Raw genomic sequence first — 26,840 nt, 5'->3', positions numbered from 1 at the left:
GTCAGTCACCACACAGCCTGATGAGTTGGGGCGGGGCCCAGGAGAGCTGAGGTGCTCTGACATCTGACTTCTCCTTGGGCCTCCGGTGTCTTCTCAGGCGTCCTGGGACTGAGGCCGGCCTTCTTGCTCTATTCAGACTCTCAAGCAATTAGATTTGTCCTGCTTTAGCAGCAGAGCTCTCTGCTCTGCCTAAAGTTCACTGGTTTAAATGCAGCTCTCAGGCCCATGGTTTAGCTCAGTGGCACAATGCCTGCCTGGCAAGTGGGCGGTCCTGAGTTCGATTCCCGGTACCCCCCCCCCCCAACCAAATGCAGCTCTCTTCTAAGAACATCCTCCCTGCTGACCTTTGGTGACGCACAGTCCCTCCAGGGTCACAGGTAAAATGCAGTGTGTCAGACCAGCAGGTGATGGGCCAGGTGCCCGTAACCCAGTACGAGAGGCACTAGATGGGTCATGACGGAAGGTGCTCTGACAATAGGTGGCTTTGGTTTGGCTTGCTGACAGTTGTCCCACTTGGTTCTAAAATTGGGATTACAGAGAGCTGCTGATAGATTCTACATGAAAATCTGTGTTTCTGGTTTCTGGAAATAATTGAAGAGCTGGCAGTATTGCGTGGCACACCCACCCAAGTCCCAGATGCCCCGGGGAGGAGCTCACAGTCTCATGTCCCTGCTGCTGCCCACTGCCACTCACCTGGTCCACTGCATTCACTTCCAAGAGCTCCAGAGCCCTATCTGGCTACAGGCACATGAGCTTTTGACCCTGGCCTTGCCAGCTACAAACATCAGGGTCAGGTCTGCCTCCCGGATTAAAAGTGACAAAGGGTGCTCTATGCCTGTTGCACAGGGGTCCAGCGCCTGCCTGGGGTGCATGATGTCCTGCAGAAGAAAGTAAGAAAGACCCAGGGAGAGCGAGGTCTGGAACACGGTGAGTGGTGAGCAGTTCCTCGGCTTTCCCAGAGCTGCCTTCTCTTGGTTCCTGGGATTATTACCCACTTGCCCTTTGCATTAATGAAAAGGACACCTTGCTACCCCAGGCACCTTTTCTGTGGCAAGCAACAGAAACTGTGAACCAGTGTCTGTGGGGTCTCTAAGTGGGGTCACCAGACAGGAAGAGGGAGGAGCACTGGTGTCAGAAAAGAACGTGCTAATTTGGGGTGGGGTTGAGCTAGTGCAGGGAGTGGGGTGGTCTCCAAAGCCAGCATTCCCTCTCCTGTGGCCAGGCTGGCTCAGGGGAAGGTCCAGTGGGGAGATTGCTTCCTTGCCTGCTCCCTGCAGGACAGGACTTCCGTTCCATGATGGCAGAGAGCTCCTGTGGAGTATCGAGCAGCGGTCCCCAGTGGACACAGGGACTAAGAGGTGATACTCAAGCCACACTGCAGCTAGACTTGGATGGGAGACTGGCGAAAAAAGGATGAAAGCCAGAGTCTTGGGCATCTGACAAGGGCGAAGGGAAGGAGGCTTCAGTGACAGATGCTGAGAGAACCCCGGTTCCCCTTCCTGGCTGTGCAGTCCGACTTTCATGTCAATACAATGGCTTTTCTTTCTTTCCAGCACAGTTTATATAAATTGCCTTCAAGACCTTGAAAATCAATTCCGTCAGGCATTTGGGTTGCAAATGTGCTCTATGTTTCTGTGTGTAAAAAATGTATTTCAGGTTGATAGCATTATTATGGTTTCTCTAGAGGTCATCTTTCATAAGACAACTTGGGGATGCCAGAGTCTATGTCAGCTTCTTGGAAAGCTGGATTTGATTATAAATTCATGCTCTGTGGGCACACCGCTATAGACACACCCTGGAATGTTTCCAGATTTCATCTTGGAACAGGCATTTGGTTACTGTTTAATAATCTCAATCAGTGATAGTTTATAATAGTCAGAAGTGTGGTAGGTTGAAATCAGTGCTGTATTCCATTTCACCAACAATGTTTCTGCTGTTCCTTTCCCCAAAGTGGATATTGGAATACTAATTTTTTGTGAAAGGTTTAAAAGTTTTTTTTTTTTTGATTCTTTGACTCTGGTGGATGAATTATATGAGAATTATCCAGGGTGTGAGGGGCAGAAAGAGACAACACACAGGTTTGACTATCTCGTGTTAGATTTCTGCTTGGAAGGTGTGTGCTTTCCTCTAGGTTTTTTTTTCATTCTTAGATTATTTCCAGAATTTTCTCTTCTTTTAATTTTGAACATATTAAGTTCATCATTAACTCTGTCCAGTTGCTTATTTTCTTCTTGAATAGCTTTGTAGCTTTCTTTTATTATTTTTACTTCTTTCTTTTACTGGAATGTTTGCAGTACATGATATTTACCTGGTTTAGGAGAATTGGTACACATACTTAACAGATCTTGATCCTATTTTTAAGTCCACCTGGCAGTTGTTTATACACCCCCTTTTCTTTAAGTCAGAGGGAAAGAAACGTTACACTCAGCAGAAGTTTTGTGCTTCCGATGGTGTCTTTGGAGTGATTGTAGGGAATCTCCGAGCACTCTTGGGAGTGAATTTGTAGGGAATCTCCGAGCACTCTTGGGAGGTGGCGATGCCCTTCGGTTAGGAACTGTGGATGCACTTGGCTCGCAGACAAAATAAGCTTCGTTCCCAGGGCCTTGCAGTTAACATCCTTCTCCTCCACTGGGATAGCAGGCTCTGTGGAAGATGGTTTTGGAAATATACTTTAGACCCTGGGGGTGATTTCTGATCTGTGGGGAGGGGCGGCAGTGGCACTTTCGCTCAGAACAAAGGCTGAGCTATTTCCTGCCTCTCCCTTTCAGGTGAAGCGGGGAAGGCAGCGAGAAGCACACTGTGTTGTAGAAAATTAAATCAGCAGCGCGGAGGAAGTCTGTTTCTGTTTGAAGTAGGGATTCTAATTAGAAACATGCATAATTTGTATTTGAATAATAGAAGTGCTCAAACTGACCTTGGCATTTATGTGGCATCGTGCACAGCACGTTTTTTAAGTGAGGGAAAAATGAACTGTGAAGGGCACTGTGTCCTTGGAATTGCTTGCAGATTTTGTTCCCAACTCCCTTATCTTCATTCTGGTTCTCCTTTCTCTTGAAACACATACAGATGCCGAAGGACAGGCAGTACCTGCACCCATGGGCTCTGTAGGTGTCAGGGGAGAGCCACACGCTGTTCTCCTGAGCAGACTTCCAGGGCCCTTTGGGGTAGAACAGCTAAGGGCTGAGGATGGGCGGAGTTCAGGACAGAACCAGACACTGAAGGGGGTGGGGGGCGGGCAGGGGGCTGCTCCAGCCCAGGGGAGGGAGGGGCAGAACAGGAGCCCTGAGAGGACCTGTCCCTGCAGCCTTAGGAGAACTCAGTCTGCACACCGTGAGTGTCAGGCTTCAGTCGCTTTCCGCTCGCCATGGATGACATCTTGAGTTTGGCAACTGGGACATCTAAGGGTTTCTTCAGCTGTGCCATCATCTGTATGTGCTCCGTTATTTACTTGGCAGTTAAAAAATTGACCAGAAAAATGATATGTCCCCCAAGGTCCTAAATGAAAAAGAAATCCAGAGGAAAAATCCCATCTTCTTTCTTGATTAGTATCAGTGAGATGTCTGTGTCTTTGCCTGCTAAACTTTGTAAGGCATAGGCATTGTGAATTATTTTGTTTGGAAGAGAAGCCTGGAAAGAAATTATATGCTTCTTCACGTAACTCAAAGGCCTGATCCATCCGAGCTGGAGAAATCATAGTCGTTTAGGGTGACTTGTGGTCTCTCTGGCGTCCTTGTCAGACTGTTCTCTTCTGTCACAGCCCCCCGCCCCCCCCGTGGGGTGTGGCGGGCAGAGTGGCTTCCAGAGAACATACCCATTGTGGAGCTTAATTGTCTCCCACTTACGATTTCAGTGACATTTTATTACTGGTAATTTGCAAGTCTAATTTACCTATGTGGCTATTGCTTTTGTAAATTACAGTGTGTTATAGAATTTCAAGGTTCTGAGCTATTTTCTGCTTTCAGTAGCCCTCCAAATCAAGCTGCCTACTGTTATTTTCTTTAATCTTCACAAATAAACGAGATTAATTTGGATAAAACTTTATTCTTGGGATTGTTAAACCCAAGTGGTCACATAAGACCCAGAAACTGGGGAGCTCCTGAGAGGCCAATCCAGAAGTCCCAGCAAGTGCACTACAGAACGATAAGAACAGGAATAACTGCCACTTCGGGGTGGTTTCTTGGTTGTGAACTCCTTACATACATTATCTTCCGGCAACCAACTGGGAAGGTCGGAACACAGTTCAGAATCCCTTTCTTGGCATCAAAGTGCTTCCAGCATTCCACTCCGCTAATACAGTTTTCTGGGATTAGCTCCACTCCTGAAAGTATTTTATATGGTCAGAATGGTTTTATTGGAATATAATTCATGGAGCCGCACTACTTTCCTGTTTAAAGTACACAGCTGTATACTGGGCAGAATATTCACAGAGATCTGCAGCTGTCACCACAGTCAATTTCAGAGCATCCTCAAACTCCCCAGACCCCAAAGCCATGAGCAGTTGCTCCCTTCTCCCCTCCCACCACCCTCCCCACGCCCACGAATCTACTCTTGTATGTGGGGATTTACCTACTCTTGACATTCAGATAAACACAACCATGTCAGTGGTTTTCTGTGACTGGATTATTTCACTTAGCATAATGTTTCCAAGGTTTTTCCACGGTCTGGTATGCATTAGTACTCCATTTCTTTATCTTATGTCTATGTTTTATTGTATAATATGCCACATTTTGTTCACCCATTTATCAGTTGATGGGCATCTGGGTTGTTCTAGGGCAGTGCTAGACTATTTTGCGTCAGCAGTATACAAAAATTTTAACTCATTTTTCACTTCCTTGATGACTAACCTTGAACATCTTTCCATGTGCTTATGGGTCATTTGTATCTCTACCTTGGAGAAATATTTATTCAGATCATTTGTCCTCTTTAAAAAGAGGACAAATGGATTATTCCTATTTTTATTGATTTGTGAGAGTTCTTTATGTAATTTAGAGAAAAGCCTGTCATTCATCATAGGAGTTGCAGTATTTTCTCTACCATTATGAGTCTTCATTTCACTTTTTAAATTCTGATCTCTGAAGCACAAGTTTTTAATTTTAGTGAAGTTCAATTTATCTGTTTTTTTTTTTGTTGGATCTGTTTCTGTTGTGTAATCTAAATTTACCAAGATTTAGCCCTGTTTTCTTCTAAGAGTTTTACAATTTTAGCTCATTTAGTATTTATATCCTTTGTCCATTTTGAGTTACTTTCATTTCTTCCCAGAATGCTTTGCTGTTTGTTTGGCCATTGAATTTCTTTAAGTTGGATCACCCGCCTGCTCTGAGACATAGTTTGACCACTTCATCCTAAAGTGCTCTCTCTCCTTTTACCTCTTTACCTTTTCATGGATATGTGACTTTTCTTTCTGGAGAGCTGAGGTCAGGGAACTGCTTCTATGACCCTTGAGGAGCGATGGGCTTTCCTTGGTCCTCTCATTTTGACACTCTTTAAGTTCTTTGTTGCTGCGTTTGAGATACAGGAGGTAACCAAGGTGTCGCATCTGTTTCACGGTGCTGTTCTGTAATTCTTGTGACCCAATTGACAAATATGTTAGGTAAATTAAAAAAAAAGATCCTAACGTCTACTGTGTTTTTAACAGAATGATATTTACTGACCTTCACATCAAAGAGTTAGTAAACAGTTGCCTAACATTCGGTCTTTGCCTGAAGGTAATTTAGGGGCAAGGTTTCGCTGGTGAGGAAGATCTTGACGGAACAGGGTGCATCTTTTGTAACACAGTGGGTCAGTGGGTTATTGCTGCTCTTTTCCGAACTATACATTAATGACTCTGCCCCTTCCGGGGTTAAGGGCGCCTTGTTGACACTGTCCGAGGGTCAAGGTTGCATTTGGTGAGAGGCACAGGCAGTTGTTTTGCATGTCTCGTGGGCGCACTGCCATGATTGACAGGATGGGATCTGTCGTAGGCAGCATCTGGGAAATCCGTGGAGGTTTTACAAGGGGTAAGTGGCCTTTTTTCTGAAGTTTTCATTGCTGAGCCCCCCTGCGTATGCAGATGTGTGATGACAGGCTGACTTCTGTTTTTCGTTTTGTGAAGTGTTCTCGAGAAAGTGATATTTATCAATTCGACATTCCTTGAGACACTAACAATCTCACCACTCTGTAACACATAAAATACCTCCAGGTATAGCCAGCACTTCTTTTGAAAAGTCCAGTGGTGCGTACAAGAGGAGTGGAAAAGGCCTCTCCACAAAACAGTCCTCAGGACCAACACAGGGTGCTGCGTAAGAAACTGAACGTGGTCTTGATGGATGTCGGCTTTTCTTGCCCTGCTGGGAGCTTTCAGACCGACGTGAGTGTGTGAGTCACTGCAGGTCTGCACCCTCCCCTCTTCTGAGACCTTAGGACGGTCTGAATGATCTCACAGCTGGATCAGAGACAGCTGTTCTGTAAACTTGGAGTGGTTTGAAAGACCAGTTTACACAGAATTCCCCTCGAAGTGCCCGTGTGGGTCTAGTATATATTGTAGCGTGTATTTTTTAGGGTGCGTGCATGGCGGTGTATGCTCTGCAATAGGAATGAATTCTAAAGACTGACCTCTGATTAATTTGGTGCACTTACCCTCCAGACAAGTAAGATAGTTTCGGGAATCACTAGGTGCTGCTCAGGGATGCTGGTGCAGGATGTAACTTTGATCTCCTGGGACTTCCTGGGTCTTTTATCTGTGCCTTGCCGAGGGCTTTTATCATCCCCACCCCGTGCTGTCTCCAGCTGTCTATCTTATCGTCCTTCCTGCTTTTCACATTGCTGGCCTCATGATGTTTGCTTAATACTTATGGTCATCCGTGGTGTTGTACAGCAATTATTTACCACTCTCAGCTTTCTGGGCAGCAGTAAGATTGCATTTCCCACTTTCTTTTGGCTCATGACTTGCTTTGGCAGTGAAATGTGAGCAGAGGGGTGCAGGTCACTTTTGATGGAAGCGTGTAATAGTTTAATAGCCCCGGCTCAGCTCCTACATGTCCCGCGGCCCCCGCCCCGCCGCCCCGTGAGCGTGATGGTGTCCTGAAGTGGAGCCTGTGTCCGGATTGACTGTGACAGTCTGTGGCCATCGCCAACCTGAAAAATACTTGTAATTTACATACGGAATACATTTTGACTTTGGGATTGCCTGTACACAGCACAACCAGCCTGTCCTGAGAGGTACACCACACTTGTGATTTCCAGTGTGGCAGCTATCACTGCGTGTGGCCCCTGGGCTCTGGGGGTAGAGCGAGTCTAAATACATGAGCTGCACACTGGATTCTGAAGATTTACTATGATAAAGACTATATAAAAATCTCACTAATAATTTTGAATATCGATTATATGTTGATATGAAAATATTTTTGATTAGGTAAATGTGACATTAACTTGATCTTGTCAGCCTCTTTTTATGTTCTAAGAATTACACCTTGCTTGCATTCTTTTTGTGGTACAGTGCTACACTAAATTCTGAGCTTACTGAAGGCAGGGGCTGCATTTGTTTCATACTCTTTTTCCCAAAACATCTAAAAGTATCTGGTATATGAGTGTTAAATAAATGTAATTTTAACTAGTAAGTTGTCATATCTCCATTTATATGTATTTAACATTTAAAAATAATGCAATTCTCAACTGAAAAATATTTGTATTTTTATGTTTAATAATGCTTTTTTTTTTTTTTGTCTTTTTGAAACAGAGTTTCACTATGCAGTTCAGGCTGGCCTGGAACTTGCTTTGTAGCCCAGGCTGGCCTTGAACTCACGGTGATCCTCCTACCTCAGCCCCATGAGTGCTGGGATTACAGGCATGCACCACTGTGCCTGGCCTAACAATACTTTCTCTTAGTTCTTTTACCTGAAGAATAACAACTCTCACATCCTTTTAAACCATCAGAAAATTGAGTGTTATGTTTATATATTATGTTAACGTTATATAAATGTTCTAAAAACGTTACACACTGCACAAATTCTGCTCACTAAATCCCTGCCCGGGTCATATCTTCAGTAAAGTCTCTCCTTAGGGTTAGTGATTCCTCAGTTTTGTAAAAATAACCAAATGCCTCTGCTTGTTGAGTCGTGTTTGCGGCCTTTGTCCTGCAGGGTCACCACTTAAGCTGTGTATTAATTTCTCTTGCCCTTTGTATGAGGCCTGGTGCTTCAGGCCCACAGCGTGTCAAGAAACAAGTGAGCCCCGCACACACGTCCGTGTGGAGAGTGCACCGGGGTGGCAGCAGCGCTCTCGGTCTCCGGTGTGAGGAGCAGAGGGACCGGCGGTGAAAGGAGCCCTGAGAGGGGCAGCAGGGCTTCACCAAGTAAGGGTGGGGAAGCAGGACGCGCTGTGTCGTCAGTACTCAGTGTGTCCCGGCCACCGGCATGGGAGTGCGGGAGCCCCAGGGAGCCCTGGAGGGGTGCACACGCGCTGTCTCATTGGCTGGGGAGGAGAGGAAGGTGCGAGGTAGATGCCGCCTCCCCCAGCACTGTGGAATTAGTGAGAACTTGGCCATAAACCACCTTGTACATGCTTCCATTCGTATAGCATCACATATGCCTGTGTGCTTTAAGAAGACAAAAGATAAGGTGGCGACCAGGTGTCAGTAGTGAGCCTCTCTCTCGGGGGCTGAATTTTGCATGACTTTTTTTTCTGTACCTTTGAGTTTCTCCCCGGTGAACATTTGTCATTTGTGTACTCAGTAAATACTCTGAAGTACCATTTTTCCATTTATGAGTAACATCAGACAGTTTAGGAGCCCAGCCAAGAAAAGGGTGCTTATTTGTTTTGTGTTCTATTGAATGAATCTATATTAAAGTGTCCTATTATTGTAAGTAAAGAAGCAACCAGAAATGTGCTCAGCCAGCACATCGTTTATTAGGGAATGTTTTGAATGTGCACACTTGCAGAATGGGCAGCCCTCCCTGTGCTAGGCTAGAGCTGATTTTCTACCTGACAAAGGGAAATACTGGTTCAGTTCATGGAAGCAGCTTATCTGGAAGTGAAGGCTTCTTCGGAAAGAAAAATCTGCTTTTGTAAGATGATAGAGGACTTGGGATGGTGCCGCGTGGGCACCTGCTGAACAATGTGTTTTCAAGGCAGGCCGCCAAGTTTTGTCAAAGGCAGGCAAGTACAGGGCTTGTTTTGCAATATCGGGAAGACTTGGAACTCTAATTTCTTGGAAAATCTTTCTAAGATAAAGTCTGTGGAGGGCAATTTACCCGCCCCCCACTACATGTAGCAAGAACAAAGGCAAAACAAATGTAATTTGTGAGGTGAGGAAAGAAGGTCCCTTCTGGGAGAGACTGTGAGACTGGCCGGGTTAACCCATGCCAGGCAGCCTCAGGGACCGCATCCTTGTAAGGTTAAAACAGCTAAATTCCTGAGCAAGGGAAAAGTAAAACATCAGCCTCCACTGCCAACGCACTTTTCTTCATCTTTAGAAATGCACAGAAGGTAAGGTGTTACATACCCCAAACATCCTGCATTGCTGGGGGACCTTAAACAAGGCATTTACTGTTTCTCATGTGGCTAATCTGGAGGGTTTACAGTGTAAGAACTGCCAATGATCTTTCCTAGGTTTTATATTCAGAAGTAAAACACAGCTATTTTGTTGTTTTTAATATGCAGCATTTGTACTATTTGATACATGTCAGCGAAACATTTTTTAAATGAAGATCTAGTTCTTATATGGTGTAAAAAGCTCACTCAGCTCTTGGACCAGGCCTGTCGGTCCCCATTGGCCTGCAAGCTGGTGGGAATGAATCTGGCTGATTTTTGAGCAACTTGTGAATGGCAGATGGATTCTGGGTGCTTTACACTCTCTGAACACTTAGCTGTTATCTCAGTCCCTGGCCTCGGAGACCTTCGGCTGTGGACCCTAAGAACTGAACTTCTGTGACACTTGCTCCCCTCGGGCATGGCTGAACCGCAGACCCTGGTGTGGGAGCTGCCCCTCCCAGCCAAGGGACTGTCTCCTCTGCTGCCGAGAGTGCTTTATTCTCGCCGAATCTGCCCCCTGCCCTGTCCAGCGTCTTGGCATGGCTCCTGCCCTTGTGGATATCCGGCCACTTAAGCTTGGATCCTGCAGGGTCCTTGGCCTCAGGCCCCAGGCTCCGTGTCCTGTCTTACTCTGCACATCTCCACTGCTGACTCCTCTGCTCCCGCTCTCACATGCGTGGCAACAATGAAGTCATAAGCTTGGACTGTTTCTTAGCAGCAAGGAGAGTGTGGAGGCGCACTTCGATGTCCGTGGTCAGCTAACTCCGTGCTGCAACGACTCCAGCAGGACCTGGACCCGCCCGGTCCCCACAGCCCCTGTTCTGTCTTCAGTCCCTCCCTGAGGCGGGGCAGGGGCTGCATGCCAGGGGCTCTGAGGGTCAGGACTCAGCGGGGGACCTGGCCTGCTGGGTTACATCCCACATCAAGCCACGTTGCAGCCTTTCTGGCCTCAGCCTGGTCTCCTAGGTAAAAGCTCCGGCAAGTTTTCCACTGGGACCAAAATGTATCTTTCCCGGTTCTAGTCAGCCAGCCCCGCCCGTCCCTTCTGCTGTAAAAGTTTCTCCCACATCTGCTGGGCACTGCTCCCCCAACTCCTGCCCGGCAGGGGGTCACCTTGCCCCCACCCGTCCTCCGCCTCACTACCCTGCCTGCGTGCACCCTTCCTGAGCCAGGTGCCCGCAGGTTGCTTTTTTGTGCAGCCGCCTCTGAGGTTCCAGGGGCTCGGTGTGGCATCAGACTTCGAGATGAGCCGGCTGGTGCTACCGTTCAGGTTCCATTCCTGTCCCTGCTGTTCACGCACATAGTGCAGGGTCACAGTGGGGTCCACCTTGGCTCTGTCCCCTTGAAGAGGCCGTGAGTCGCGCAGCTCCGCAGAGGAAGCCACTCGATGTCGCTTCTTTTAAAAGCTTTGCTGATGGTTCTCTTCCCAGCAAGAAACCACAGTCCTTCCTGCTTTCGAAGTAAGTCATCCCTGAGTGATTATTTTTAGGGACGTCACTATTGATGACTCTGTAGTCGCAGCTGTCATATTTTCCCACGAACATTTGAACGTTTTCTGAAGTGCTTGGTGTTCCGTTTTTTCTAGTTGTTGTTCAGACTTTTTTCCTTTTTCCTGGCCTGTGCTCCTCCCAATGCTGATAGTGTCTGTTATGCACTTAGGGGACTTCCGGCTTCGGGGTCCCCCGGGACTGTGTATCCTTCTGCCTGGAAGAAGCCCAAACACTGTAACTAGAATTGTTCCCCTGGGCATGAAGTTGGCTTAGTATCAGGTTGTTTGTGTCTTTTCAGTTTTAACACAGTGTTTAATTTAGTTAAGAAATATGGCCTAAGAGATTTAAGCAAGCTCACCAAATTGACGTTGAAGTGCCCAGCTTTGCTGATACAGTTGTTCTCTGTGTCACAGGATTCTGCCGACTCTCCCTTAAAGCACTGGCTCCCCCTCCTCCTCCTTCTCACCACTGGCGTCTCCCTCCGACTCTCTGCCCCTCCCCGTCACCGTCTCACTGCACTGCTGTCTGCAGCAGATCAGCAAGTGCCACGCCTCTGCCGTGTACATTTCCCTATTCTGCGTGGAAGCCTGGACCTCCAAGTCCCTCTGGATCTGCTCCCAGCTGCTTCCCCCAGGGTCCTCCCTTGCCATGCCGCGGCGGTGCTTCCTGCGCACCGTGGACCACTCGCGCCACACCAGGTGTCCCATGGCACCCAGAAACAGCTCGTGCTCTTCTGTGCCTGGCATGCCCGCCTCACTGCTCGCCCCGACCGCTTCCTGTTGAGCAGTCAAGACCACTTAGGTGTCATCTGCGGTGGTGCCTTCCGCGACCTGCGCAGGCAGCAGCTCCTTTTCTGTGTGAAAATGCTGGGGGCTCAGTGGCATAGCAATGGGAGGTCCTGAACAGCTGTGGGCTCCACTGGGAAGGAAGATGGTGGCGCGGAGGGAGTGGAGATCACACGTGGGAGGTCCCGTTCCTTAGAGCAAACGCGAGCCCGTGGTCCCTGGTCCCCTGGGTTGACACAGGGTGTGACGTGGACACGGGTGGAGACAGGAAGTAGAAGGAAGAAGCAGGCCCAGAGTGCAGGGCGGGAGCATAGGGTGTGAGGAGCGGGGACGGATGGGCGCAGTGGGGTACTTGGATGGAGAGCTCAAGAGGAGGCTGAGGCTGTGGCCATTTCAGGGAGAACCTAACGAACAAATAGCAGCTGAGGTCTGGGGGTCTCTGAACTCACCAGCCCCTGGAGAATGATCTTTTTGTCTCCGTACCATACTGTGGCATGGTTATCTGCTGACACGCCTGCCTTCTCCCACTCCCTGATTCTACCCTCAGGACCTGTCAGTTCTCTCTGCACAGCAAAATTTAATTTCAGATAAGACAGCGAATCTGTGAGTTCTTTCAGCCAGGCCTTAATCATGGGTGAGAGGAGAACGAGATCGATTTAGTCAATAAATACTCTACTGAGCACCTTCTATGTGCTGGGTAGTAAAAGTGGTGGCGGGGAGCAATGACCAAGTACATAAGCAAGACGGTGTCGGGTAATAAAAACAATAGTAGCTAATACCAGGGGGCTCACCTTACGTGTCAGGCGGGCCCTGTTCTCAGCGCTTAGCACGGGCTTTGAGTTTTAACCCTAAAGGACAGGTGGTAGTAAATTCTCAGAAGTGAAGTAGGGTTGCGTGGTGGTGAGAGCACAGGAACGCCTTTGCCTGGAATGGCCCGAGACGGCTCTGGGCTGCAGGATGAGCTGGGGGGGACCAGGCACACGAGCAAGGAAGTGAGTTTACCCCCACCACCTGCATGGGTAGTTTGCCTGGCACAAGCAAATTTAAACAATCCCACCCCTTTCTGTTAAAATAAGAATATTTTCTTAAACAACGCAAGCTGTACTCGCTGACCTTCAGATGTGCCACCCCTCCATCCACCTGCAAGCAAACCAGCAGAAGTTCCTTGTAAAACCTCGGGTTAGGCACACAGACACCTCTTAGCTCTGGGTGGGCAGGACTTGGGGATTACATCCCATTTCAGTCTCCGATGTGTGGTAAAGACCATCAGGAAAATTAGCATGAACACGAATACGAAGAAGTGGTCCAGAGTCTAAGGTAGATTAAGTGTGGAAACGTGGGCAGAACAGCAGCCCTGTAATGGTATACCCACGTTACCCGCTTACCTGCTCAGACTAGATGGTTTGTTTGCACTGTATGCCCTTTTAAAAGTCAGTGCGTACTGGGGATGCAGAATTGCAGGTTTCATTGTAGCGTCTTATAGTACTTCGCTCTTACCCCGTTACCGTCCCTTCCCCTCCCTCCTCCCTCACCTGATCCTGGGACCCTTCTTCTCCTCTAACAGACTGAATTCTTAATGGAAAGTGTTCAAGGAACAATTCTGAGCCCTTCCTTTCCCCTTGTCTCTGTGGGCCGTTTGCAAGTAAACCGAAGACACATGGGTTTGCTCCTTTGTTAACCACCTGGGGCTACGTGGACAGCAGCGGTCGGAATTTTATTTCCTGCTTTTAGTTGGAGTTTTGGGTTGAGTGTGCTGGCTAAGGGGAGGGAGGAAGTACACTGGGAACTGAGAAGTCCATCCATCCTGGAAAGGAGTCTTCATCTTCCAGGATGACTTTACCCACCGCAGTCAGCCTAAGAAACCCGTGCAGAAAGCACCTTCACACCAAGAGCGCTATGGCAGTGTGGGCCGCACTGCAGGAGAGGAGCTCTGGAAGGGTTTGTGGAGGGGGAAGGGCCCAGTGTTGACCCGAAGCTTCAGCCTGGAAGGGTTGGGTGAGGGCGGCACTTCCCGACGGGCTCGTCTGGTGCTTAGCACTGTGCAATGAGACTCTCACCCTAAGATCCTGATCATTTTAAGTTAGACAGCAGGCCTGGTAATCTCATTTACATTTTAAAATACAATTCTGTCCTATTAGGAAGCAGGGGTTTAATTGAGGTAAGCAGTTTGTGTTTAATGGTGGGAAAGTAAACATTTGTGATCTCAGTGTACCATAGGAAGTCAGTGATTGCATTTATTGCCTGTGATTTTGGTAGAGGGCTGAGCTTGAACCCAAAGAATTTGTGCATGTGTAGAAATCAAAAGCAGCCCAACAGTGCACTTCAGGGGGCCCTGTGTATCTCTTTTTTGCTTCCCGTTTTCATATTTCCTCTTCTCTTGTTACCTACTGTCTACATTTATGCATAATTCCAGAGAACAGGTAGGGACTTGCGGAAGAGCAGTGAAGAAGGCTGTCCATTCAATGTCACCGCCCCCACGCTTTCTAGGAAATTAGTGTCTCGTTCTTTTTTTTTTCTTTCTGTCTGTTTCATCTGGTACTAGGCCAATCGTTGTCATTCTTCCTCAATTTAGCCCCAATTTTGTTTCCAGAATTTGATGGTCTCAAAAGTTTGAAAGTCACTGACTACTTTGGGCAATCACCAGTGATGGGGATTTGTATTGATATAAACTGTTCTACCACTTTATATTTGAAATGGGCCTTAGCCATGGTTTTCGTTCCTTCTACATAAACATGAGGTTGGATCCAAAGTCACAGCCTTGAAGTGATGAAATTACGGGTATCGTTTCTTGGCAAATTTGCATGCTTGCATTTTCTTTGTTGTTGTTGTTTTACTAGGATTCAAACCCAGAACTTCACACATTTTAAGCAAGCGCTTCACCAGTGAGCTGTACCCCTGGCCTGGTATTTTTCCCTGAAGAGCTTTTTAAATTTATAAAGAACATCTTATCACAGTTGTAACATAGCTGAGCTGCTGGAGAGTGCTGCGCGCGGTGTGGAGGGGCTTCCCCGGGGCCCCACCCTGCTCTGTGGCCACAGACCCCAAAGGTGAGTCTCAGCAGTTGTTGATTAAGCCTTCTAAATGTCCGTGTTTTTTCAGATTAACAGTTTTACTTATCTGACATTTAAGGTTATCTCATTTCCTTAGCTAAATGACTGTTGGCTTAAATTAAAATGAAAATCAGCTTGCAAATGGACCATTCTGCAAAGAGAGATTTGAGTTCCTCCCTTGGATCCGTCCCCTTTGCGCCTGTGTTCTGGTGGAATCAGTCAAGCTCCTCGGGATGATTATATGTGTGCCCCTGGGGCGGTCTCGCAAGTGCAAACCCCTTATTCCATTTCAAGTAGGATTTACAGACGTATGATTTGGTGTATTTGTTAATTCACGTAAAGTTTACTGAGTACTTAGGTGTAACAGGTTGTTTCAAGGAGCAAATAAGCATCTTCCACAAAAGGCATTTGTTGGCCCAGGCCCTGGCAGAGGGAGGACGGAGCTCATGTTGCTGTTGTTGGCACTACCAGGCCTGAGCGCGTGCGGCACTGGAGGCAGGCAGGGGACCAGGGGGTCAGAGGGATGCAAGCCTGGCATGGGCTGGTGGAGCTGGGGGACAGTGGTTCCCTGAAGATGGAATTGTTGGCTACTTTGTAGGTGGGAGCCGAGCCTTCTGCCAGCATCTATTCCAGATCTCTGCATCTATGTGTTAATGTAATGACAGTGAAGTCAGGGTTACAAAAGGAGGCATACAGCGCAGAATTTCTATCACGACTTAACGCTGAACCTCTAGCTCAAATGGCCTCTGGCTAAAGATGGTCTGCACTGGGGCTTTGATTTTACTTCACCAGCTATACTTCCCATATCCCTCCAAGGAGAATCGTGCATTTATATTAAGCTTCGCCTAGTGCAGCAATGGTGAACCTTTTAGAGCTTTCCGTGATACAGACAGCCTCCTGTGGCTCGCGTGCTGCAGGTTTGCCACCACTGATCTAGTGTGTTATCAAAGCACAGATCTTGCTTTCCAGAGAACGTTGGGGATTTGTTTTTATCAGTCTGTGTAGTGATTAGGCAGATCTGTGGAAGATGGTGTTTTCCAATTTCTTGAAAATCTAAACATGTTTTAATGGTTTGTTTCAACATGTTTTACTTCCTGTGCTTCAGTAGCTAGTGGCATATTACTGATTAGGAGACAAAGAAACTCTTGAGTGCTTTATTAATTTTGCGTTTACCCTTAGAGTAATCTGTAATGAGAGAATTTTGGTTATCTTGAAGACGTTTAGAACTAATTTACTTTTAGCACCATAGATGGTCATGTTCATGTGCAGGATGAAACCTTCAACAGTTACAGGCTGTGGAAGGAAGGAAGTTGAAGAAATAGTTTAAAAATGCTTCCAATATTACGAAAATACATTTACAATAGCCCATTTAAATATGCTGTCCTAGATCCTCCTTAGAAACAGTACCGTGTTCACAGTTTCTTCCTGTTGAATATTTGGGTTTGTAAATATTGGGGTTCACAGTTGTCTCCTGGGTGGTCCCTGAGATGGACTCGCTAAATTTGCAAAGTAGACTTGTATTTCACATGTAAGTGCGAGAACTTGCTGAATATTTCTGCTGACTTGTTTGTACTAAGTGAGGAGACCCCCTGAAACTACCAGAAAAATGATTTGTCTTTCCTTAAAAAAGGGCCACTGCCTTGGAAATGTGCTTGGTGCTGCTTCTCAGAGTTTGTAAGTAAAATTTTCTAGGCCTAATTGCAAATAAAGGGATAGTGAATGGCATTTAGTCCTATTCTTCTTTCTTTTAAAGCATGATTCTTTTCAGCTAATTACAAAAAGATACTGTTTTATGAGCATAATGTATTGAAAGTTTGAGGGGCAGCGTATCTCCGAGAAGCACTGACCTTTTAGAGGCATTTAGGAGTTCCTGTGTGGTGCAGGGGAGAGGTCGAGTCAGAGAAGCCTGTGGTGTGGTGCGCCTGGCTTGGTCCTGGACCAGCCTTTAAACGTGGGGCGGGTGGGTTAAACTGCTGAGCCTTCAGGTTCCGCACTTGCAGGATGGGAAACCAGTCAGCTCATAGGTAGCTCTGAGCAGAAAGTGAAGCCCAGCGTGCAGAGCATCGCATGTGTTTTGTTAGTTCTCTGTGCATCGTTGTCGTAAAATAGCTCTGCACTAACGCTTCAGGATCAGGCCCATATCACGTGGAGGAAGTGAATGTCCCACCAGGGTGGCCACGCGCCTGCTTTTGTAATAAGCTTTGGCTGCAGTGCTGCTGCCAGTGGTGCTTTGGTGCTGTTTTTGGCTGCCCTCAGGGCACCTTGGCAGAGCTGCCGTGTGGCCCCTGCGCCCTGCAACATTTACCACCCGGCTCTTTTCAGAACAAGCTTGGCAAGCCTAAGCTGCTTCCCTGGCGCTGCAGAGAGACATAGTTTATACAAACGGGGGACCGCTCAGGTGAGGACTTCGGGATGGACTAGATCCCTGAGGAGCTGTTTGGGGTTAATGGAGAAGCCCAGGATTTTCTGTGATTGGTGGTGAGATCCCTCGACACAGCTGGGAGCCCCAAATCTGAGCACTGTGGAAGGGGTTTGGTCCGGGCCAGAGCTTCCTGGGCTCAGTTTTAAAGTGCAGTGATGCTCGAGGCTGCTGTCAGACCTCACGCGCCGTGCGGCCCCTTGGTCAGCCCACCGCTGGGAAGCCTACTTGGAGCTTTTTTACCAAGCACGGGTTTAGCCACTCCTTGTAGGTGTGTGAAGCACCCTAAATTCTAAGGTAACATATGGCAAAGGCTCTTTTTGTCTAGAGGCCCTGGCTGGGGTGGGTTTAAACTGGCTATTACTAGATAAGGCTATGTGTACACTACGCATTGTTGGGGTTGGAAACCACATTGCACTTAACTTGATAATTTTGATAGATTCACTGTCACGGTAATTGTTGACCTCTATTGGCAGTTCTGAGAATGTTCTCTCTCTTTCTTTTTTTTTCTCTAATAAGTGGTACTCTGCCATTCCAAAGTCTGTCTTCTCCTCAGCTGCCCTTTTGGGAGGTGGACAGTACAATCATATTCCTGAGAACTGTGGGGTACTTTAGGGCTTAGAGAGTGCTCCCCTTTACACAGTGTCATTCAAATGACACGGTGCCTTTCAGGTTAGAAGAGCTGGAATTATCCCTGTTTTACAGACAATGAAGCTTCATGTTCCAAGAAGTTAGGCCTCTTACCTGAGGCCATGCAGCTTTAAGGGTGAAGAGGGGCTTATAGCTTATATTTTCCCTGTCGTGTCATGTCATGTCACCTGACGCTTCCTGTCAGCCACGTTTATGGAAAAATAGGTAAATTATGAAATCTCATTAGTTTATCAAATAAAAACCGGGCGGGGGCGGGGGGGCGGGGTAGACAGAGAACCTCACATAGAAAGAAAAATAGAGCTCTCCTAATCTCATCTGGCCTGTAGGTGCATTTGGCTGGGCTTCCATAAAACTGGCCTATAAATGGTTTTATTAAAAAATAAAATGGAATTCGTTATCAATAACACCACAAGTGAGTCGTGATGGGCAGTTGCTTTAGCTAAGCTGGAAGATCGCTCAGCCCCACGGGGCCTGCATCTCTGCAGGGCGGGACGCTGGGTTCACCCACAGTGGTGCCTTTGGAAGGCGACACTTGCTTTCTGGGTCCCCCCGTCTCTGCTGCCTCCTGCTGCCTCACCAGCCAGATCCGCTCCCGTCACACGGGGCTTGCACGCCTGTGGGTTTCTGACCTCTGCCTGGCCTTGGAGACCAGTATGAGCGAGGAAATGGGGAAGGTGACGTGGCCGCGCCGAGGTCTGAACTCGCTTTCTGAAGCAGGGCCCTGTCTTGTGTGGCCAGATCAGTTCTCGTCACCGAAGAGCAGCAGAACAGTGGTTAGTCCAGACCAGTTGTGTGCTTCTAAGTAACACCTTAATGTTTCGGTGAAGGTCAGTTACAGGTTTCATAGTTACGCCATTGGAGCCAGATCTCATGTGTTTCACAGCCAGACAGGCATCAGATCGTTGATTGTAGGTTTCAGTTGGGAAAACACATATCCCTGTACCGTGGGGATGGAGGAGCTGCGTAGAGGGTGCAGTTTTGTGAAGACTTCAACACTGAGTCTTTCAGCTGTGGAAGCAGAAGTCACGAGGGCCTCCTGTTAGGCCGAGGCCTGTGTGGAAGAGAAGCTGAGGGACGGAGTGTCGGAGGGTGTGACTTCAGGCCAGCAGGGAGAGCAGGACAGGGGGGGTGGGTGCTGCATTGGGGGGGCCTGACTCCCAGGGCAGGAATTCGTGTTTTGCAGAGTTTCCATGTTGACTCTTGCTGTGCAGCTTTGGGGCAGGAATGGTGGTCAATGAAGTTCGTAATGGAGCTTGGTGACTTGATGCCGGTCAGAGCAGTGTTGGCTTTACTTGCAGTCCCTGTGCGTACCTGTGAGCCGCACTTTACTTTGCCCTCCCTCCGAGTCCCTCACGTTACAGGTTCCCCCTCAGTCACCTCATTCTGGGCAGTGAAGTACTGTTTCAATAGATGCGCTAAGCGGCTCAGTCGGTGCTACTTTATTTGCTTGTGGAAATGCGCTCACTTGGTGGGTAAGAAGAGTAGGTACAGAGATTGAGTATGGTTTCCGTTGTCATCCTTGGGGTTATGAGTCAGCAGTTGCAGGGACCCACAGCATTTTAAACATGCCGTTGAAGTAGTGCACTAGGAATATTTATTGTGGATGTTGCAGTGTGCATTTTAGAACAAAAGGAAAATAATTCCAGCCAAATATAACTGGGAATTCATAACTTGTATTACATTTTCCAAGGAAGAGATTTGGAAAATGTTCCTCTAAAGAGACAAATGTGAAGATACGACTTTGGGGGAAATTATGACTTAAAGTGTAGGTAGAAATGGAGAGTTTTTACAAAGTTGTCCGCAGAATTTGCAGTGTTCCAGGATGAGTTTACTGTCCAAGAATGGAGCAAGTCTGGAAGGGGTGAAGGTGAGTTCCTGTGTGTCGATGCGGGTGGCTGTGGGGGGTTCAGACTGAACGTTGCTTCTGTGTGTGTCTGAGGGCAACTCGGGATGGGACTGGCGTTTGAGTTGGTGGATTTGGTGTGGAAGTTTGTCCTCCAGTGTGGGCAGGCTCGACCAGTCCCCAGCGTGGAACAACGAGAACAGCAGCAGCAGCAGCAGCCAGGACACGGCACAAGGCAGAAGGAGGAGGAGCTCTCCCCTTGCCCCCCACCCCGTCGCTCTGTGTACCCTTGAGCGGGGGCGTGCAGGCTAGGCTGGATCCGTGACAGTTTGGGACCATAGCTTGCACAGGGCATGTCACAGATCTTCTCAGCTCCTGCATGGCGCAGCTCAGCAGTCATAAAGCATGGAACAACATGCCCCTGGGTTTCCGTTTGCATTTCCCTAGTGGCTGTGGTATCCCGTGCCTTTCCTGCGTTTGTTGGCTGTGTAGATTTTCTCTGGAGATGCCTCCTCTCCAGAGAAATCCCCTGTCCCTTCTCCACTTAGTCACTGGTGTTCTTGTTGCTGAGGGCCAGCATTCCCAGAGAGGACCTGAGCTGAGTGGTGCTGTAGTGGCCCTGTGAGCTCTGGGTCAGGGTCTGGGGAGAACACGGCCTGCAGAGAAGTCAGCGGAGGGACTGTTTACAAGAGTGTGGTGGGTGGGGGACACCTAGGGTTGTGGGCCCCAGGGGCAGGAACAGGGCTGATGGCAGGGCCTGGAGAGATAGGAGCCAGCCAGCGCACCGGGGGTGAGCACCGCCCTTTCCCTGCCTTCCACCCCGCTGTGCTGTGGGCGCCCACCCCGTAGCTTTGTGCAGGTCTCCTTGCTCTCCACCTCCTTGCTGCTTGTGCCCTGAGTGTGCTGCGGAGAGTGGGTAAGAGATGAAACGAGGATGCCTGGCGCCATGGTCTCACAACTCCTGGAGCTGACCATCAGCGGCCCAGGACTAGGCAGAGATGGACTGTGTTTAACACCCTGTTGTAGGCATAAGCCCCGTCCATGTCCCTGTGAGTTTGTGAAGTCATGGGGTGAGGGCTTGGGTGGCAGGACTGCTTTCTGTTTGAGGTCGCTTTCTGTTTGGGGATGTAAGATAAACTTTCTTGGAAGCTTTTCCAGGGTAGAAACATTGGCCGATTAGAATAACTCATGATTTCCATAAAATTATTCATGTATTACTTAACTTCAGATAGCTAAAGCCTAAATTAATGAAAATATTTCATAATTGGGTAAGGTGTGCCTAAACAAAAGGTAAAGTTCATACTACACCATCTCCTTTGGGTGTAGGTAAGCTCAATAAAGTATCTTTCTTGGATCAAATAATTTCATGCCTCATCTGTTTTTTTTTTTTTTGGTTTTTCTCTGGTACCGGGAACCGACCTCACGATCTTGCGCTTGCCAGGCAGGCGCTTTGCCGCTGAGCTAAATCCCCAGCCCCTCATGCCTCATCTGATTATACTCTGAAACCTGCTTTAATAGTAAAGTCCTGATTTCTGAATCTATTTTAGAATAAGCTTCAAGCCTTTCGCTTTCTCATAGATGATGTTAGACAGCGCTCTCCCTCACAAATACCCGAGGTAATGAGCTTAGGGAAAGAAAAGGCTCATCTTGGCTCACAGGTTTGGGAATCCAGGCTCTTGGGCAGTCTTATTGCTCGTGGGCCTGTGGTGAGGGGCATCTCATGGCCCACAGCAAAAGAGAGCAGAGAGGGGTCCGGGCTCACACTGCCCTGGAAGATTACAACCCACTGTGACCTGACCCTCTCCAAGCCCACCTCTGAACAGCTCCCTATGAACGTGACTCCTGGCCTTGGCCTTTGGGGGACACTGAGGACCCTGGGGCAGATGTGACTCTTGAAGCAGGTGTGTTTTGGGAACCTTTTTAAATTTTAACTTGGCAAAGAAACCAGTGCGGAAAGAGGATCTCGTCATCTGCATCCAGAAACAAGGGATCAAGCCGTGATTCCTTGTGACATCTTGAGGCATTCTCCCCACATCTGTCCTGTAATTTGCAGGTTTGAAGTATGTTTCCTGGAATTCTGAAGCCTTAAACTGTGACATGCACCCATGAGTGTAATGAATTAAAATGCCAGCTGTGTCCTGTCTGGTGCAGACGTGTTGTCATTTTGCTTTGTTTTCTCCTACGACGTCAACCCCGTCTGCGGCACTAATGTGATTTCGCACACTACCACTTGAGGTGGAGCCCACCCTCTCTCCACTATCCATCTCCTAAGAGGATCTCACGCCTTTGTGTCCTTCCCTGCCTTTCTCCCACACTTCTGGAAGTAGCAAGACAGGGTGCCCCATGCCAGGCATTATGCCAGGCACTGGAGAGTGAAATGAAAGGCAACGTCTGCTGCCAGCACCCCCAGTGCCAGCCTTGTCCAGGGCATGGGACAGAGGTGATTTTGCTGAGGCAGAGATTTGAGATCCACGACTTGGGTGCCTGGTGTGCAGGGACGAATCGCTTGGTGCACGCCTGGCTCTGCCTTGTGTCTGCGTCTCTGCCTGCTGTGCCCTTTGCTGCCATCTTACACACATGGCTCCTGGGAAACTCTTGTAGGAGCCCCGTGTCCACATGGAAAACGGTCACCTTAAGAGAGCAAAAGTTGCATAGGGTGAGGGGACTGGGTAAGGGACCAGAACGGGAGGCAGGATGGAAGAGGTGGGGAGCCCTGAGGAGTTTGGGGTGTCGGCCAGCAGGTGCATGGTTTCCAGACCATGAAGGGACGTTAGGAAGACGCAGGTCCTGCAGTGGGTAGAAGCTGAGGATTTGGGTGGGGCCATCCAGCAGAACGCACGCTGAGCTCAGAGGGCTGAGGAACGGCTGCAGAGAGGCCGGGAGGGAGTGGCTGGAGAGGTGAGTGAGGAATTGGGAGAATGTCGTCACGGGAGCCAAGAAGAGAGGAGTTCAAATTACAACCGTTAATTATGGCTGAGGAGTTAAATAGGATGAGCAAGGGGAAGTGTTGGTGGGATTGGGAAACGATGTGGGGCAGAAGACCTCGTTGCCATGGGGGAAAGAGTGAGTGCGATGGAGGGTGTGAGCTGCCTTTAAGAGGAAATCGGGAAGAGGAAAATTAGAGGAGAACTGAATGGCGGGTGAGCAGGAGAGTAAGACTGAGCGGGAGTTTTCTCTTTTACACCGAGAGAAACCTGCCTTTGCCCATGATGAGTGTGGACCTGCAGCAGTGAGCCGGCGGCGTGACGACCCTAAGCGCTATCACGTGCTGAGTGCCCTCGATACCAGCCGTGTGTCTCGGGCACATGCACACGCATCTCTCAGTAGACCACCATGCGGCCGTTTGCAGATGGGGAGCTGGGCTCGGTGATTTCCGACGGTCCCACCCCAGTAATTTGCTGGGAAGATGCTCTCTCTGTGGGGCCATGCAGCCCGCTCGTCCTCAGCACCTGGACGCTGGGTCTGGAATGTGGCCCTACCATGTGGCCAGCAGCCGTGCTCCTGGGTGTTCACTCAAGGGAGCTGAAAGTTTACATCCATGCAGAAGACATGGAGGAAACAAATGCCATCATACTCTCTAATTCTACATTAGAGATGGTGTTCTGGAAAATGGTAGGGGCAGTAGAAGGACTAGAGTATGTCCGTGGTGGGTGGAGGGACACAGATGGCAGCAGGCACAGACAGGAAAGCCTGGGCATGTTCGGGGCAGTGGAGCCATTCTGAGCACTACCCTGGCATGGTGGGAGAGTTGCGTCCTGTCTTGGTCAAAGCCTGAAGAACCGTGCCACATAAAGCAACCTGCGGTAAACACAGAACTTGACTCTGTCGACACTGGCTCATCATGATGCTGTACCCCCGAAAGGACAGCGCATTTGTGATGAAGGAAACTGGGCCTTGGGAGAAAGGATCTAAGAACTTTGTTCCTAGAGAGGATCTAAGAATTTTTCTGTAAACCTAAAGCTGCTGTAAAACATGAAGTTTGCTAAAAAGTTGCTGGTCAGGACCAGGTGCATGCACAGCAGTTTTCTTTTGCAAAATTTCCTTGGTGAGCCTGCTATTTTCAGGGTTACATAATACAGAAAGAAAGAAAAATAACACCCCTCCCGAAGAGAAATAATCAGCTGAACAAATCGGTAGTTACTAGAACGCAAGCTGCAGCGCATCCTGTTTTTCTAACCTCTGTAATTACTAGCGAGGCAACCCAAATTTCAGGGAGGGAGGACGGGGTCACTTTCAGTAAGAGGTGAAAGATTTATACGATCTGAAGAGAAACCAGAGTATCAGGGGTCACTTTTAAGACCATCTTAACGCTGTTGGGGTCGCATTAGTGCACGGAGGAGGGTCTGTCTGCGTGGAGAGAGGAGAGGAGCAGGGAGGGGCAGGACGACAGGAGCCTTCAGCGTGGCTTCGTGTGCCCAGCGAGCGGAGAACCCTTTGCGGGGAGCTGTGTGCTCCTGTGGCGAGGGAGGGGACCAGCAGGTCAAGCAGCATTGCACCGTGTCCCGTGTATGTGCTGTCCACCTGGGCCACCATCACTGCCTTCTCCAGGCCTGGTGGACACTCAGCCGAGTGGTTTCCCACGGTCACCCGAATTGCCTCTGGTTCCTAGAAGTGACGGGTGGTGCTGCCATCCAGCGCTGAAGCCCTGTGTAGCGAAAAGGGCCGCCTGTAGCATGAGCTTGTTCTGGGTCAGACATGCTCATGTCCACTAACCGCAGCTTCTTAGCTGATGCTAGGTTCCCTGGAGACTTCATCATGGGCTTGCGCATGTGCACGCACGTGTGTGTGTGTGTGTGTGTGTGTGTGTGTGTAGGGAGGCAGTGACGCTTTCATAGATGTCTGAGATGTGAAGGGTAGCTTGTCACTTCCTGGTCTCCACCCTTTTACACAGAGCACATCCATCGTCCCCTAAACTCCTCCTCCTGTCCCGAGACCTCCTGTTGCTGTGGCAGTGTGGGAAGCCAGGACTGTGGATGACACCGGGCCCAAAGAGCTGTTCTGTCCCTTGGCTAAGCCTGGCAGGGAAGCTGGCTGCACAGCCCCTCTGGTGACTTACAGGAAGCCCGACTTGGTCCCGACCCTCCTCTGTCACCAGGCGCCCCTGGTGCTCAGCCCGTACTTCTGTCTCCTTGCCCTCTGTCACACAGAGAAGTATTGAACAAATGGCGGTGAATCACCAAGGGACTGGCCCCAGAAAGGAGCCAGGCTGCCCTGGGGCCAGCAGAGGCCAAGGATGGTGGCAGTCGTTAGAGCGGGCGAGAGCTGTGATGAGGGCCGTCCTCCGGGAGCTGCGGCTTCTTTGAGACGTGCCCTGGCGGGGAGAGATCGGGAAACAGTCCCGTCTTTCTCTGGTCAGCGGGTCCTGCCCGTTGGCAGGGCCCCAAGAGAAGCAGGGGGACAGGGCTGGGAAGGTCACTTCGTGGGGCACAGAGCAGGGCCAGGAAGGGCACTGGCGGGGAGGGCAGCTGGTACCAGCTGGTTGCTGAGGCCGTGTGGGGCGCAAACTGCTAGCACTGAACCCACTGGCCTGTAGGTGTGGGGCAGTCCCTGCGGAGGAGAGAGTCCGCACCGGGGCAGTTTGGTAGTAGTGGGCCACGTACCATCAGGACCTCGTAGCTGTGTGTTAGCTGTTGCACACCTAAATGGTTCTCTCTGTCCCCTGACAGTCAGTGTCCCTTTTGTATGTCTGTGACAGAAGAGGATTAAGTAAGCGGTGTTGGCTGTGTTAGTCCGACCTGTAGGTGTGATTTATAGCCCAGGACTCCTCAATTTGGAGACATGGATAGGTGCAGAGGTATAATTTGATATTTCAACTGTACAGAATTTCAGAGATTAGATGTATGGGGCATCGCAGTCCTAAAGGACACCTACAAGAAAGACACACCCAGTCTGTTCCTTTCTCCTGGCAGACCTGGAAAGAAGGGGTGAGGACATGGATTTTGCGTGTATAGGTGTGGCTGTAGGGACTGGATGGAACCCGAAACCCCTCTCCCTTCCCTGTGTGTGTGTGTGTGTGTGTGTGTGTATGGGAGCCTCCATATAGTGTGTGAGTTTGAGAGAGCAAACAGATGTAGATCCATAAGGTAATTCAGCCACACATAGTTAGAAGGCCCAACAAGTTGGTAATTGGATTTGTTTGCAGGAAATTATTAAATGTATGAATTGCTGTTTTCATTGTAAAATTATCCAAATAATTGTCTCCCACAACTGTTGATCTCTCAGCATTAGCGGGCCGATCCTACTGGAAGTACCCTGGTTTTCATTGTACACCCATAGTGCGTTCCAGGTGAGCTGAGCCTCGGTCCTGTGCATCCCAGGGTGTGCAGGATGGAGGCTCAGCTTTGCCCAGGTCAGGGCCTTTGCACCCGTAGAGCCTCTTGGTTGCAGAGAGGTCTGCTGAGTTGGGGATTTTAGAAGAAAACATGAGCGGAATTTATTTCCCCCAGCAATACTCTCTCTCCCCTGACCGAGTGAGCCTGGGTCTGGAACGGCACTGCTGAGGGGCCTGGGTCGCTTCTCGGAGTGGCTTGGCTTTAGGGTGTCTGTGTGAGGTCTTGGGTATGACCACGGAGGCCCAAGACGCTTGGAGGGACCATCGGAGTCACCTTCCTTCAGACCTCATGTGATCAGGGAGGAACTGTCGTCCACAGAAGCTGAGAGACCTAGCTGAGGTCGCAGCACTGGTGAGCCGGGCAATAACCGGCTGTCGCTCGTTGCTTTCCATTTTCATCTTGGAGACTTTTACTGAAAGGAACCATTCCATGTGCACGAACTGTGAGTGTCCATTCACTAGAAAATAAATATTTATTAGGCTCTGGGCACTGAGCTAGTCCATGATCTGTATACAGTGATGAAAGCTGAGCGAAGATCTTAGTCTCATGGAACCTACAGCTGGTCGGTGCCTGTTACCCTGCTATGATACGAATGAGCATAACCAGTTGCTTACGGGGAGCTTGCTATGTGCCAGATGCTATGTTATGCAAACTTTAAAGAGGGAGCTTGTCCCCAGTGCAGTCTTCTCATTTAATTACATCGACTGAAGATGCCTCTAACACCACTCACAGGGGTAGTCACTCCAGACCACAGGTGTGAGGG

At 49.0% G+C, this 26,840-nt stretch overlaps 1 protein-coding gene across 4 annotated transcripts in view; it reads left to right on the top strand.

The window, feature by feature from the left end:
* Positions 1–26,840, top strand: part of Plcl1 (phospholipase C-like 1) — a 261,560-nt gene that overhangs the window by 121,091 nt on the left and 113,629 nt on the right. Inside the window, exon 1 of one of the 4 annotated variants that reach the window (XM_013511996.1) lies at positions 19,233–19,769. The exons of the other annotated variants lie outside the window; for them this stretch is intronic. Coding sequence (XP_013367450.1) covers positions 19,725–19,769 — 45 coding nt within the window. The 5' untranslated portion in view covers positions 19,233–19,724. Of the gene's footprint in view, positions 1–19,232; positions 19,770–26,840 lie in introns of those variants that run through there. 4 annotated transcript variants of the gene reach the window in all.

The sequence above is a fragment of the Chinchilla lanigera genome, unplaced genomic scaffold (assembly GCF_000276665.1).
Source record: "Chinchilla lanigera isolate Chin_1 unplaced genomic scaffold, ChiLan1.0 scaffold00002, whole genome shotgun sequence".
Taxonomy (NCBI): domain Eukaryota; kingdom Metazoa; phylum Chordata; class Mammalia; order Rodentia; family Chinchillidae; genus Chinchilla; species Chinchilla lanigera.
This window is presented reverse-complemented; position numbering and strand designations above follow the sequence as displayed.